The 13380-nt window shown below is 41.7% G+C and overlaps 1 protein-coding gene across 1 annotated transcript in view; it reads left to right on the forward strand.

Moving 5' to 3' along the window:
* The window catches only part of LOC124001495 (semaphorin-3D-like), a 78086-nt gene that overhangs the window by 11313 nt on the left and 53393 nt on the right, over positions 1-13380 (forward strand). The window contains 1 exon segment of the mRNA XM_046308314.1: positions 5069-5310. Within this exon segment, the coding sequence (XP_046164270.1) occupies positions 5121-5310 (190 nt within the window). The 5' untranslated portion in view covers positions 5069-5120.

A 13380-nucleotide genomic window follows, 5' to 3' on the forward strand; every position in this document is an offset into this window, starting at 1 on the left:
AGGGCATGAGGCGCTCGGTACAAGTAAACACCAGTCATTTCTATCAATCCGTTATCCCCTTCAGTATATAGAGCTGTAGGGAGATGGGTGTGTGTTGTGGATGAATTACTGCCTCTCAGCTTTGATTCCATTTTGTTTAAACAAGAGTGATGTGGTATATCTCTGACAATACAAGGATAAATTCCACATAGCTCTTTCTCTCGATCCCTCTTTCTCCCTGTCTCTCTCTTTCTCTAAATTCCTTTTCACTTTAAGACTCTAATGGCTTGGGAAAACACATGATTACATTGCCAAAGAAAGTGAAATAGATAATAAAAGTGAAATAAACTAAATAGAATAACGGTAAACATTACACTCACAAGTTCCAAAAGAATAAAAACATTTCAAATATCATATTATGTCCATATACAGTGTTGTAATGATGTGCAAATAGTACAGAAGGGAAAATAAATTATCATAAATATGGATTCTATTTACAGTGGTGTTTGTTCTTGTGGCAACAGGTCACAAATCGTGCTGCTGTGATGGCACACTGTGGTATTTCACCCAATAGATATAGGAGTTTATCAAAATGCTTTTTTTTTCAAATTCTTTGTGGGTCTGTGGAATCTGAGGGAAACATGTGTCTCTAATATGACATGAGGTTAGGAGGTGCAGCTCAGTTTCCGCCTCATTTTGTAGAGCCCGTTTTGGGAGCCAGTTCTGTCTTCGGTGGCCTTTCTCAATAGCAAGGCTATGCTCACTGAGTCTGTACGTAATCAAATATTTCCTTAATTTTGGGTGTCACAGTAGTCAGATATATTTGCTATTGTGTACTCTCTGTTTAGGGCCAAAAAGCATTCTAGTTTGCTCTGCTTTTTTTGTGTGAATTCTAAGTCAAGTAATTATCTTTTTGTTTTCTCATGATTTGTTTGGGTCTAATTGTGTTGCTGTCCTGGGGCTCTGTGTGGGGTCTGTTTGTGTTTGTGAACAGAGTCCCAGGACCAGCTTGCTTAGGGGACTCCTCTCTAGGTTTATTTCTCTGTAGGTGATGGCTTTGTTATGAAAGGTTTGGGAATCACATCCTTTTAGGAGGTTGTATAATTGAATGGCTATTTTCTGTATTTTAATAATTAGCGGGTATCGGCCTAATTCTGCTCTGCATGCATTATTTGGTGTTTTACTTTTCACACTGGATATTTTTGCAGAATTCTCCATGCAGAGTCTCAATTGTGTGTGTCCCATTTTGTGAATTCTTTGTTGGTGAGCAGGCCCCAGTCCTCACAACCATAAAGGGCAATGGGTTCTACAACTGATTCAACTATTTTTAGCCAGATCCTAATTGGTATGTCACATTTTATGCTCCTTTTGATGGCATAGAAGGCCCTTCTTGCCTTGTCTCTCAGATCGTTCACAGCTTTGTTGAAGTTACCTGTGGCGCTGATGTTTATTTAGGATGAGGTATGTATAGTTCTTTTGTGTGCTCTAGGGCAACGGTGTCTAGATGGAATTTGTATTCGTGGACCTGTCTTACTGAGATTTACTGCCAGGGCGTAGGTCTGACAGAATCTGTGCATAAGATTTAGATGCTGCTGTAGGCCCTCCGTGGTTAGGGACAGAAGCACCAGATCAGCAAACATTTGACTTCAGATTATAGTAGGGTGAGGCTGGGTGCTGTTGGTTGTTTGTGTACATGGATTTTATAATGTTGTATGTTTTGCCCCAACACCACTTTCCATCAATTTGTATAGCTGACCCTCATGCCAAATTGAGTCAAACACTTTTTTGAAGGCAACAAAGCATGAGAAGACTTTGTTTTAGTTTGTTTGTTTGTCAATTCGGGTGGGCAGGGTGAATACGTGGTCTGTCGTACGGTAATCTCTCTCTTTCTCTTTCTCTCTCTTGCTCTCACTGTCTCTCACTCTTTCTCTTGCTCTCTTTCTCTTTCTCTATCTAATTTTCTTTATCTCTCTCTCTTTCGCTCTCTCTCTCTCTCTCAATTCAATTGTTTCTTGCTTTATTGGCATGACATAACAATGTACATGTTGCCAAAGCTTACTTTTGAGATTTACAATATTAACATATTTAAAATAATAATAATACATTTTGTCAATGGGACAACAGTAGCAACAATAATCAGGGGTTAAAATAACCATATATTGAACAATAACAATAATAATAAGCATAGAGGACATGTGCAGGTTGGTTGGTCTGTCTCTCTCTCTCTCGCTTTCTCTCTGTCTCTCTCGCTTTCTCTCTCACTTTCTCTCTCTCCCTCAGTCTCTTTTTTTTCTCTCTCACTCTTTCTCTCGCTCTCATTCTCCCTCTCCCCCTCTCTCTCTCTTTTTCTCTCTTCCTCTGTCTCTCTTTATTTCTCTCTCTCTCACTCCCCCTCACTCCCCCTTCTTTTCCTTGTCTCTCTCTACCCCCTGTCTCTCTTGCTCTCTCTATCTCGCTCTTTTTTGCTGTTGCATAGTTTGAAAAATGTCTATGTAGAATTAATCAGATTCATGAATTTAGTCTGACATTATTTATGTTCAACCTAGACAGGTTGATGTATGTTATCTGTGTGGGAGGTAGAGTGAGAGATAGCGGGAGGAGAGAGAGAGAGGGATGAAGGGAAAGAGGGAGGAAGAAAGGGGGAGGATCTGCATTCTGAAGCATCCATTTGTGATTGGTTAGTTAATCATTAACTAGATGAGATATGTGAAATGTGTTAGTATGTATCACTGCAAGGAAATAATAGATTTTATGAGAGTTCAGGAAACTCAGCCCTACATACAGGCCTCTCCCTTAGTCTCACCCTTAGTATCACCTCTGACCGTCTACAGACCTAACAATTACTATTAAGCCTGTGTCCAATCACAGACTTAAGGCTGCCCCTAAACACGTTGCTCTATCCATCCTGTCCTGTATTATTGGTCTAAACTCGGTCTTGACACCTCTCTTGTGCAGCGTGAGGAAATATGCAGATCCTAGTACAATTATATCACAACATAAAGGAATAGTTGACACTGGCTCATCAGCCTAATGCAATAACCATGGGCCAGAATCATTTAGTCATTTAGGTGCAGAATGAAAGAGAGAGACAGATAAAGAAGGATAGATGGAGAGATGGGAGGTGAAAGAGACCTTAGAAAGAAGGATGTATGTGGAAAGATGGTGGGAGGTGAGAGACCTTAGAAAGAAGGATGTATGTGGAAAGATGGTGGGAGGTGAAAGAGACCTTAGAAAGAAGGATGTATGTGGAAAGATGGTGGGAGGTGAAAGAGACCTTAGAAAGAAGGATGTATGTGGAAAGATGGTGGGAGGTGAAAGAGACCTTAGAAAGAAGGATAGATGGAGAGATGGGAGGTGAAAGAGACCTTAGAAAGAAGGATGTATGTGGAAAGATGGTGGGAGGTGAAAGAGACCTTAGAAAGAAGGATGTATGTGGAAAGATGGTGGGAGGTGAAAGAGACCTTAGAAAGAAGGATAGATGGAGAGATGGGAGGTGAAAGAGACCTTAGAAAGAAGGATGTATGTGGAAAGATGGTGGGAGGTGAAAGAGACCTTAGAAAGAAGGATGTATGTGGAAAGATGGTGGGAGGTGAAAGAGACCTTAGAAAGAAGGATGTATGTGGAAAGATGGTGGGAGGTGAAAGAGACATTAGAAAGAAGGATGTATGTGGAAAGATGGTGGGAGGTGAAAGAGACCTTAGAAAGAAGGATGTATGTGGAAAGATGGTGGGAGGTGAAAGAGACCTTAGAAAGAAGGATAGATGGAGAGATGGGAGGTGAAAGAGACCTTAGAAAGAAGGATGTATGTGGAAAGATGGTGGGAGGTGAAAGAGACCTTAGAAAGAAGGATAGATGGAGAGATGGGAGGTGAAAGAGACCTTAGAAAGAAGGATGTATGTGGAAAGATGGTGGGAGGTGAAAGAGACCTTAGAAAGAAGGATAGATGGAGAGATGGGAGGTGAAAGAGACCTTAGAAAGAAGGATATGTGGAAAGATGGTGGGAGGTGAGAGAGACCTTAGAAAGAAGGATGTATGTGGAAAGATGGTGGGAGGTGAAAGAGACCTTAGAAAGAAGGATGTATGTGGAAAGATGGTGGGAGGTGAAAGAGACCTTAGAAAGAAGGATGTATGTGGAAAGATGGTGGGAGGTGAAAGAGACCTTAGAAAGAAGGATGTATGTGGAAAGATGGTGGGAGGTGAAAGAGACCTTAGAAAGAAGGATGTATGTGGAAAGATGGTGGGAGGTGAAAGAGACCTTAGAAAGAAGGATGTATGTGGAAAGATGGTGGGAGGTGAAAGAGACCTTAGAAAGAAGGATGTATGTGGAAAGATGGTGGGAGGTGAAAGAGACCTTAGAAAGAAGGATGTATGTGGAAAGATGGTGGGAGGTGAAAGAGACCTTAGAAAGAAGGATGTATGTGGAAAGATGGTGGGAGGTGAAAGAGACCTTAGAAAGAAGGATGTATGTGGAAAGATGGTGGGAGGTGAAAGAGACCTTAGAAAGAAGGATAGATGGAGAGATGGGCGGTGAAAGAGACCTTAGAAAGAAGGATAGATGGAGAGATGGGAGGTGAAAGAGACCTTAGAAAGAAGGATAGATGGAGAGATGGGAGGTAAAAGAGACCTTAGAAAGAAGGATGTATGTGGAAAGATGGTGGGAGGTGAAAGAGACCTTAGAAAGAAGGATGTATGTGGAAAGATGGTGGGAGGTAAAAGAGACCTTAGAAAGAAGGATGTATGTGGAAAGATGGTGGCTGTTTTTGTTTGCCTGACCTTCTGTTTTGCGCAAACAGATTTAGATGGACACAAAAGGAGAGGTAGGAAAGGTAACAGCTGATGTTGGCCTGGTACAAAGAACACACATGCCTGTACGGTACCATGGAGAAACAGCTGAATACTCACACACACAAACACAGACACACGCACACAGAGTACAGACAGACACACTCACACAGGGAGAGAGAGGAGGAGAGAGGGAGAGACAGGGAAAGGGAGGGAGAGAGAGAGAGAAGAGAAGATACAGAGAAGAAAGTTGACTTTCCCTGGTTAACTCCCAAACTCATTGGCATTGCTCTCCTCCTTCTTTCAGGACTGTTGAGAAACAATAGTGGAACAGAGAAGAAAACCTTCACTTTCGCATAATGAAGACTGGAGGGACTGAGTGTGAGCCTGTTGAGAGACTGTCCTGGGGCTTTACTGGAGGTCAAGGGAGGATTAGGCTGTCTCTAGCCCACCCAGTGCTGCTGCTTCTGGGGATGGTACTGCTGGTCCTCCTGCCTTCTGGAGAAAGTGTCAAACAGAGTGTCCCCAGAGTCCAACTCAGCTACAAAGGTAAGAGACTGGGAGCTATGGTACAGTAATAATATGCCGATGCACTGATGACTGAGTGATATATGGTTTAGGACAAATTAAATAATCATGTTTAGTATATGACTTAACCAGATTAAATTGATTATACTAGTTTTAATAGATTCTTTAGCTCGGAGGATGAACTAGCTATGACCCACCAGTAGGTTCTGAATCAACATTTTGAGAAACAACAACCTGACTTTAAGTTGGCACGGGTTTTTGGCAACATGCTCTAAGTCACGAAATGACTGCCACATCTACAAAGAGAGAAAATTATATCGACAACAGAGGTGCAACATAATATATGCAGAAAGTGCAAAACAACAAACAGCTTTTTCTCCATCAACATCACCTGCAGTATTTTTATCAGTAGCTATGTTGAATTATCTGCAAATGAGCCATTCTCTGGTGCAATGTCCAGCTGATTGTTCTGACTTCTATCTCTCTCTTTTTGATCATTTTACTTCTAGAATGATTCACTTTTCTTTTCAGCTCATGTGAGTTTGAAGGGTCTGTCCACCAATTTGGTGCCTTTTGACTAGTGTAACTTGGTAAAAAAAAAAATATAGTAAATGCCTATTAAGTGCCAAATAAAGTAACAGGGTTGACCGCACCGGGGTTGACCGTAACGGGGTTGACCGTAACGGGGTTGACCGCACCAGGGTTGACCATAACGGGGTTGACCGTATCGGGGTTGACTGTAACGGGGTTGACCGTAACGGGGTTGACCGCACCAGGGTTGACCGTAACAGTGTTGACCATAACGGGGTTGACCGCACCAGGGTTGACCGTAACGGGGTTGACTGTAACAGGGTTGACCGCACCAGGGTTGACCGTAACGGGGTTGACCGTAACGGGGTTGACCGCACCAGGGTTGACCGCACCGGGGTTGACCGTAACAGGGTTGACCGCACCAGGGTTGACCGTAACAGTGTTGACCGTAACGGGGTTGACCGTAACAGTGTTGCCGATTTCGTCTTAAATCAGCCGTGGATGCCTCTATAACAGAGGGATTGGAAGCTGGTTCTGTCCATTTTGAATTGTGAACAAAATGTCTAGCCTGTCTATCTATGGGTAACAGAGGTGACATGTCATGCTCAACACACACCAGAAAATGGCCAAAATGAGTAGAACCAGCTCACCTGCTTTTACACTATGATTTGACTATTAGATGTTCAATAGTTTCACCATAGTAAAATGAGAGATCAGTTCATGTAACAGGGTTGACCTTAAAATGAGGAACAGTTATTTTATCCTTAAAATGAATCCCTAATCAAAGTAAATAAATACTAATCTTTAGAAATTACTTTGACAAAGCAACAAAATAAGGGCTTTACAATGATGGTGAAAACCTGGAGAAATGTTGCTGTAAAGGGTTAAAATCTTCCTAGAAGTCGCAGAGGATTCACAGAGGGTACATGTCAAAATGCTGCATGTTGGCACAAGTTTCCATATGGTCTATATTAAAGGACAATTCACTCAATATAACAGGCTTTTAAAATGCAATATTTGTGCACAATTTCTACTTAAAAATGCAAAAGGTAATAATTTCGTGAAACGACCCACAATTGTTAACAGAACACACACACGTACCAATACACACACCAATAAACAATCACTTGGCCACTGTGTTAACAACTATGAGGTGTGAAAGATCGCTTGGAAACAGAGTGAGCTATGTGGGGTGGTCCATACTGTAGGTACTAAAGGGAGAGCGTAGGGTTGGGTTGTATTTGTCAGGCTGTAAAACTACAATAACTGTAGTCTTTTCAGCCTCAACATTGGCTTTAGTCTCCACAGTAAGGAAAATCTCTTTTACACCCTGTGATGATGGATAGGCAAACATTTAATTTGTTTTAAATACACATGTGCTTTATAGAGTTCTATATTTCTTACAAATACACAATGAGTATGGTCCTGTGGTCCTGTGTAGCTCAGTTGGTAGAGCATGGCGCTTGTAACGCCAGGGTAGTGGGTTCGATCCCCGGGACCACCCATACGTAGAATGTATGCACACATGACTGTAAGTCGCTTTGGATAAAAGCGTCTGCTAAATGGCATATATTATTATATTATTATTATTATATTATTATTATTATTATTATGTTGCTCAGTATTTTTTGCCTCTCAGAACTGCCTGAATGTATCTGGGAAGGGACTCCACAATGTGTCGTAAGCATTCCACAGGGATGCTGGCCCATATTGACTCCAATGCTTCCCACATTTGTATCAAGTTGGCTGGATGTCCTTTGGGTGGTGGACCATTCTTGATACACACAGAAAACTGTTCTGTGTGAGAAACCCAGATACGTTGCAGTTCTTGACACAAACCGGTGCGCCTGGCATCTACTACCTCGTTCAAAGGCACTTTGTTATGTTATGCAATTTAACATTCGCTTTTATCCCCAAAATCCTTTTTATGCGTGCATACATTTTACGAATGGGTGACCCCAGGAAACGAATACACAATCCTGGCATTACAAGCACCTTTCTCTTTCGACTGAGCAATACAGGACCACAATGGGTCTGGCTGTGTGGTAGCTGTGGTACTCTGTGTGTGTCAGTGTGTTTAGTGTTGGGTAAACTAGAGGCTGTGTTTGTTTTTAAGCCCTACAGGGTCTCTAAAAACCCATTCTACCCCGTAGCTAACTCTAACACAAACACTACAATAACACAAACACAATAAGAACCTCATTACAAGCTTTAGTCTGACTGTAACCCCCAAAACTTCTACTTCAACCCTGACCACCAAACCCTGATCTAACTATTAACACCTAAACCCTCACCCCAACATAAAGTCACCAGTCATTAGTTCACATTCAGTAGTCCATGGGTAGGCAACTAGATGAGGCCACGGGACAATGTTTGTTGGAGCGAATGGTTGGAAAATAATACTACTAAATTGTACACTGCAAAATGATCACAACTAAGCCCATATTTACAATCGTTTGATACCTTGATTGCATTGAGACACAATCATGTCTCTTTTTTTGTGGGAATACTTGGGAACACATTTTTTGCTGAATTCCTGGTGATTTTACAGTCTTTCTTGACCAAAACCCCTTTTTTACTAAAACCTTGTGGGGGCCAAAAATATATATTACAGGCCGGTCTTTGCCAATCCCTGCACTACTGTAACCCAGATACAAACCCCCGCAATCCAAATGGAACCTTGGACTCACCATCTAACCCCAACCCTTTTCCCTGGCCAAGTCTCCTGTAGACTCAGCATCGCTGAAAATAGAAGCTCATTTACATGTTGTTATTTTACAACATAAATACATTGTAGTACATAAATAGTGGTAGAAATAATAACTTCCTGAAACACTCTATTTATTTAGCAATTTGTCCTGTAGAAATATGCAGGTTCAGCTCTGCAGAATGCATTGTTTCATGCCAATTGAATTATTGAGCCTTAGATCTCAGAAAAACTCAAATATTCATAATGTTGTCAGATTAGGCTCTGAGAGTGTATTATGAAATCCATCAAAGGAAAATTGTCCCTGACTGAAATCACACTAAAAAAATAACATTATCCCCTCTGAAAATACAGTTGGCCAAGTCAAACTCTACTGAAGTCAATCATCTCCGATTGAACAAACTCCTCCAAAACATCTTACATTTACATTTAAGTCATTTAGCAGACGCTCTTATCCAGAGCGACTTACAAATTGGTGCATTCACCTTCATGACATCCCTGATTGACAACATGCTTCAAACAACATCATCTCTTTATGATCACACACTTCAAATACACACATCGTCCCTGGCTGAATGTACCGGAGATCAGAAAGTGCATTAGCAGTGTACTTTCCTCTCAATAAACCACCAGGCAACGTTTGTCCTTTGATTTCTGCAGAGGTGAAAGAGTTTTTCAAAAGGGAGAACAATCAACATTCAAGATTCACTGATATACCAGCCCTTGTTCTAGCCTGAAACCTCTCTCAGGGTCTTGGTGGATCAATCCATAATATGTATGGTTACAGTATAGCTCCCGTCCAATCACACACAGCTAAATAATCCTGATGGAATCGAAATATTATCACAGCAGACTGTGTTTAGTTGTTGTTTTTGTGTGTATTTTGAAAAATCTGTCATGAGGATGAGCTGTGAAGACAGTTTGTGTTGCTCTCGTACTAGTGGCTCCTTGCCAAGTAACTACGGGGAGTTGGGCCATAATGTATTGTTTTATTTTATTTTTTATTTCACCTTTATTTAACCAGGTAGGCCAGTTGAGAACAAGTTCTCGTTTACAACTGCGACCTGGCCAAGATAAAGAAAAGCAGTGCGACACAAACAACAACACAGAGTTACACATGGATTAAACAAACGTACAGTCAATAACACAATACAGAAAATCTATATACAGCGTTTGCAAATGAGGTAAGGTAAGGGACGAAATATATACGAAGAAAACATGTGTACATGGGACACGACAAGACAAAGATGTATGAACTGCTACGCCATTCTCGATAATATGATAATATTATCCAAGACAGGGTTCCCCAAACTCGGTCCTGGGGTCCTGGGTCCTGGGTCCTGGGTACACATTTAGTTTTTTGCCCTAGCACTACACAACAGATTAAAATAAAGCTTGATGATGAGATGGTTATTTGAATCAGCTTTGTAGTGCTAGTGTAAACAACTTAATGTGAAGCAAGGAGTTTTGGAAATTCTGTATAAGGACATTTTGTCTTGTGATAATAATACAGGCATATATTCTACAGAGTTAATCTGACTGGCCCTCCCACTTTAAACTCATGTAAATCAAGTTTTCCATAACCCACATGCTGATCCAGATCCAGACAAGCAGTTTACTTTATAGCCCTGAATTATATGTAACTGTAAATCCATGTTCTCTCCATCTCTCTTTGCCAGGGGAACACTTCCACGTCTTACATCTTTCCAAGCTGATTCAGGTCGATAGCGTTGTGATATTACACAATGTCCCTGTACAGTATCGCGGGAGTGTTAACCCACCAACCCTATATAGTTATGACATTCCAATCTCATTCTGTTTTACATGACAGTGATTAAGTTTGACTGAAGATCTCAGTGTTTTAAATTCTGTTATCTGATAAACTTGAGATCAAAACTATAATGTATTTGCCTGCAGGATATTCATCTGTATATCATACGCAGAAACATATCTCTCTGTCACTGTTGATTCCCATCCTCGGAGAATAGGGTGGGGAGGAGAGGAAGCCTCTTAGTCACCATATAGTGAACACGCCCTGGGCTGTGGCGCTGTAGCTGTCACACGCACAACCGCTATACATGCACACAGACAGTCCGTCAGTAGGGTTATCTTAAAACCTGATGCTAGCCACTAGCCGATGTGAAATGCTATCTAACTCAAATAAACCAGTAGAACTCCATGGGGATCAGGATTTGCTGAACGGTGCCTGTGGAGAGACTGCAGAGAAAGGGGGAGGTGTCATGGCTGGAGCTCAGCGATAAGCTAAGTGCTAACAGTGAGGCTAAGCTGGGCCTATCCCTGGGATCCTAGTGCTGTGTGTTTACCGAGCAAATGACAGAGTTAACCAAGGGCTAGCACGGCTAAGCTCTCTGTAGGTTTAGTGTGGAAAGGGCATAGTGGCTCTGCGTGTATGTGCGTGTGCGTGTGTGTGTTTCTGCGAAAGAGAGAGCGAGAGAACGAGAGAGAAAGGTGAGTGCGTCGGGGTGATGTGTGTGTAAGAAGAGGTATTAGGGGGCGAGGGAGGGGTCTAAAAGTTCAAATATTGGTAGTGAGTAACGTCGCTAAGCATTCACACCCTCAGGCTAATCACAGTGTCCAACCTCTCAGAGTGACCCCCTCACACACCCAGATCTCTGGAGTCACCAGCCTTCATTCATCCAGCATAGAAACATAAAGTCAACATCACCTCAATTTGGGGAGTTTGGGGTGAGGGAAGGTGTGTGTGTGTGTGTGCTGGAGTCTGGGTTGTCAAGTGAAGTAAAGTACCATATTAGCTACAGCGGTTTTGGGAAACCTCACCCAGATCAATTACCCTGAACAAGAAAAGTACTTTTCTCCCAAGTATGATTTCATACAGCCTGGTCTCATTGACGAGACTAATATTAGTATGATATGTTACATTTGGTATTGTTACAAAAGACAGAAGATTACATTGGGGATTAAGGCAAAAAGCAATGGAGGATGGTTGGGTGGTTGTATAACATGAACGTCTAACAACCCAAAGGTTGCGTGTTCGAAAATCGAACAACTTCAGCATTTTAACAACTTTGCAACTACTAAGCATGTTAGCTAACTCTTCCCCTAACCGTTAATCTAACATATCATACATATTGCAATTTCATAACATACTATATCATATGAAATGAATAATATACATCCACAAATAGATTTTTATTTAACTAGGCAAGTCAGTTAAGAACAAATTCTTATTTACAATGACGACCTAGGAACAGTGGGTTAACATTTACATTACATTTAACTGCCTTGTTCAGGGGCAGAACGACATATTTACCTTGTCAGTAGAATAGCCTTACTCCAGAGCTCAGTGACTTTCAACGTGGCACCGTCATAGGATGCCATCTTTCCAACAAGTCAGTTTGTCAAAATTCTGCCCTACTAGAGCTGCCCCGGTCAACTGTAAGTGCTGTTATTGTGAAGTGGAAACATCTAGGAGCAACAACAGCTCAGCCAAGTAGTGGTAGGCCACATGTGCTGAAGTGCGTAGGGTGTAAAAACCCTTGGTTAGAACACTCACTACCGCGTTCCAAACTGCCTCTGGAAGCAACGTCGGCACAAGAACTGTTCGTCAGGAGCTTCATGAAATGGGTTTCCATGGCCAAGCAGCTCCACACAAGCCTAAGATCAAGAGGCGCAATGCCAAGCGTCGGATGGAGTGTAAACCTCTCCGCGACTGGATTCTTGAGCAGTGGAAACGCGTTCTCTGGCGTGACGAATCATGCTTCACCATCTGGCAGTCCAACGAACTTGGAGGATACCAGGAGAACTCTACCCGCCCGAATGCATAGTGCCAACTGTAAATGTTTGTTGGAGGAATAATGGTCTTGTATGTGGTGCATAACATCATGTTTCTAACTGCATTTGACCTATGGGGAGATTACATAGGTAAGAGACAGGTGAATGGATATGGTTAAGACATGCATACATACCTCGCACTGGTCTGTCTCTGAAGCTCCGCTCTCACTCTCGAAGAAAGTATTCATGGATGAGCAGGAGATATTCAGGGGTGGAGGGCAGGCATTGATGTGCATGGTTTAATATATGTTAGTATGAGAGCTATTCAGAAGGCTTCCCCCCCTGGAGCTCAAACTGTCATTTTGGTCAGGGTCTAATCTAAACCTAGTCTTGACAGACATGTGACATCAGTTTAACCTGTCGCGACGAGCAATCCCGTATCCGGGAGCGTAATTATGGCCTCAAGCTCATTACCATATAACGCAACGTTAACTATTCATGAAAATCGCAAATGGAATAAATATATTGGCTCACAGGCTTAGCCTTTTGTTAACAACACTGTCATCTCAGATTTTCAAAAAATGCTTTTCAACCATAGCTACACAAGCATTTGTGTAAGAGTATTGATAGCTAGCATAGCATTAAGCCTAGCATTCAGCAGGCAACATTTTCACAAAAACAAGAAAAGCATTCAAATAAAATAATTTACCTTTGAAGAACGGATGTTTTCAATGAGGAGACTCTCAGTTAGATAGCAAATGTTCAGGTTTTCCCAAAAGATTATTTGTGTAGGAGAAATCGCTCCGTTTTGTTCATCACGTTTGGCTAAGAAAAAACACCTAAAATTCAGTCATTACAACGCAAACTTTTTTCCAAATTAACTCCACAATATCGACACAAACATGGCAAACGTTGTTTAGAATCAATACTTAAGGTGTTTTTCACATATCTATTCGATGATAAATCAGAGATGGCAGTTTGGTTTCTCCTCTGTTCAAAATGGAACAATGCACGCACCTGGAGATTACGCAATAGTTTCGACGGAGGACACAGAACGGACACCTGGTAAATGTAGTCTCTTATGGTTAATTTTCCAATGA

Source organism: Oncorhynchus gorbuscha, linkage group LG02, assembly GCF_021184085.1.
Source record: "Oncorhynchus gorbuscha isolate QuinsamMale2020 ecotype Even-year linkage group LG02, OgorEven_v1.0, whole genome shotgun sequence".
Classification (NCBI taxonomy): domain Eukaryota; kingdom Metazoa; phylum Chordata; class Actinopteri; order Salmoniformes; family Salmonidae; genus Oncorhynchus; species Oncorhynchus gorbuscha.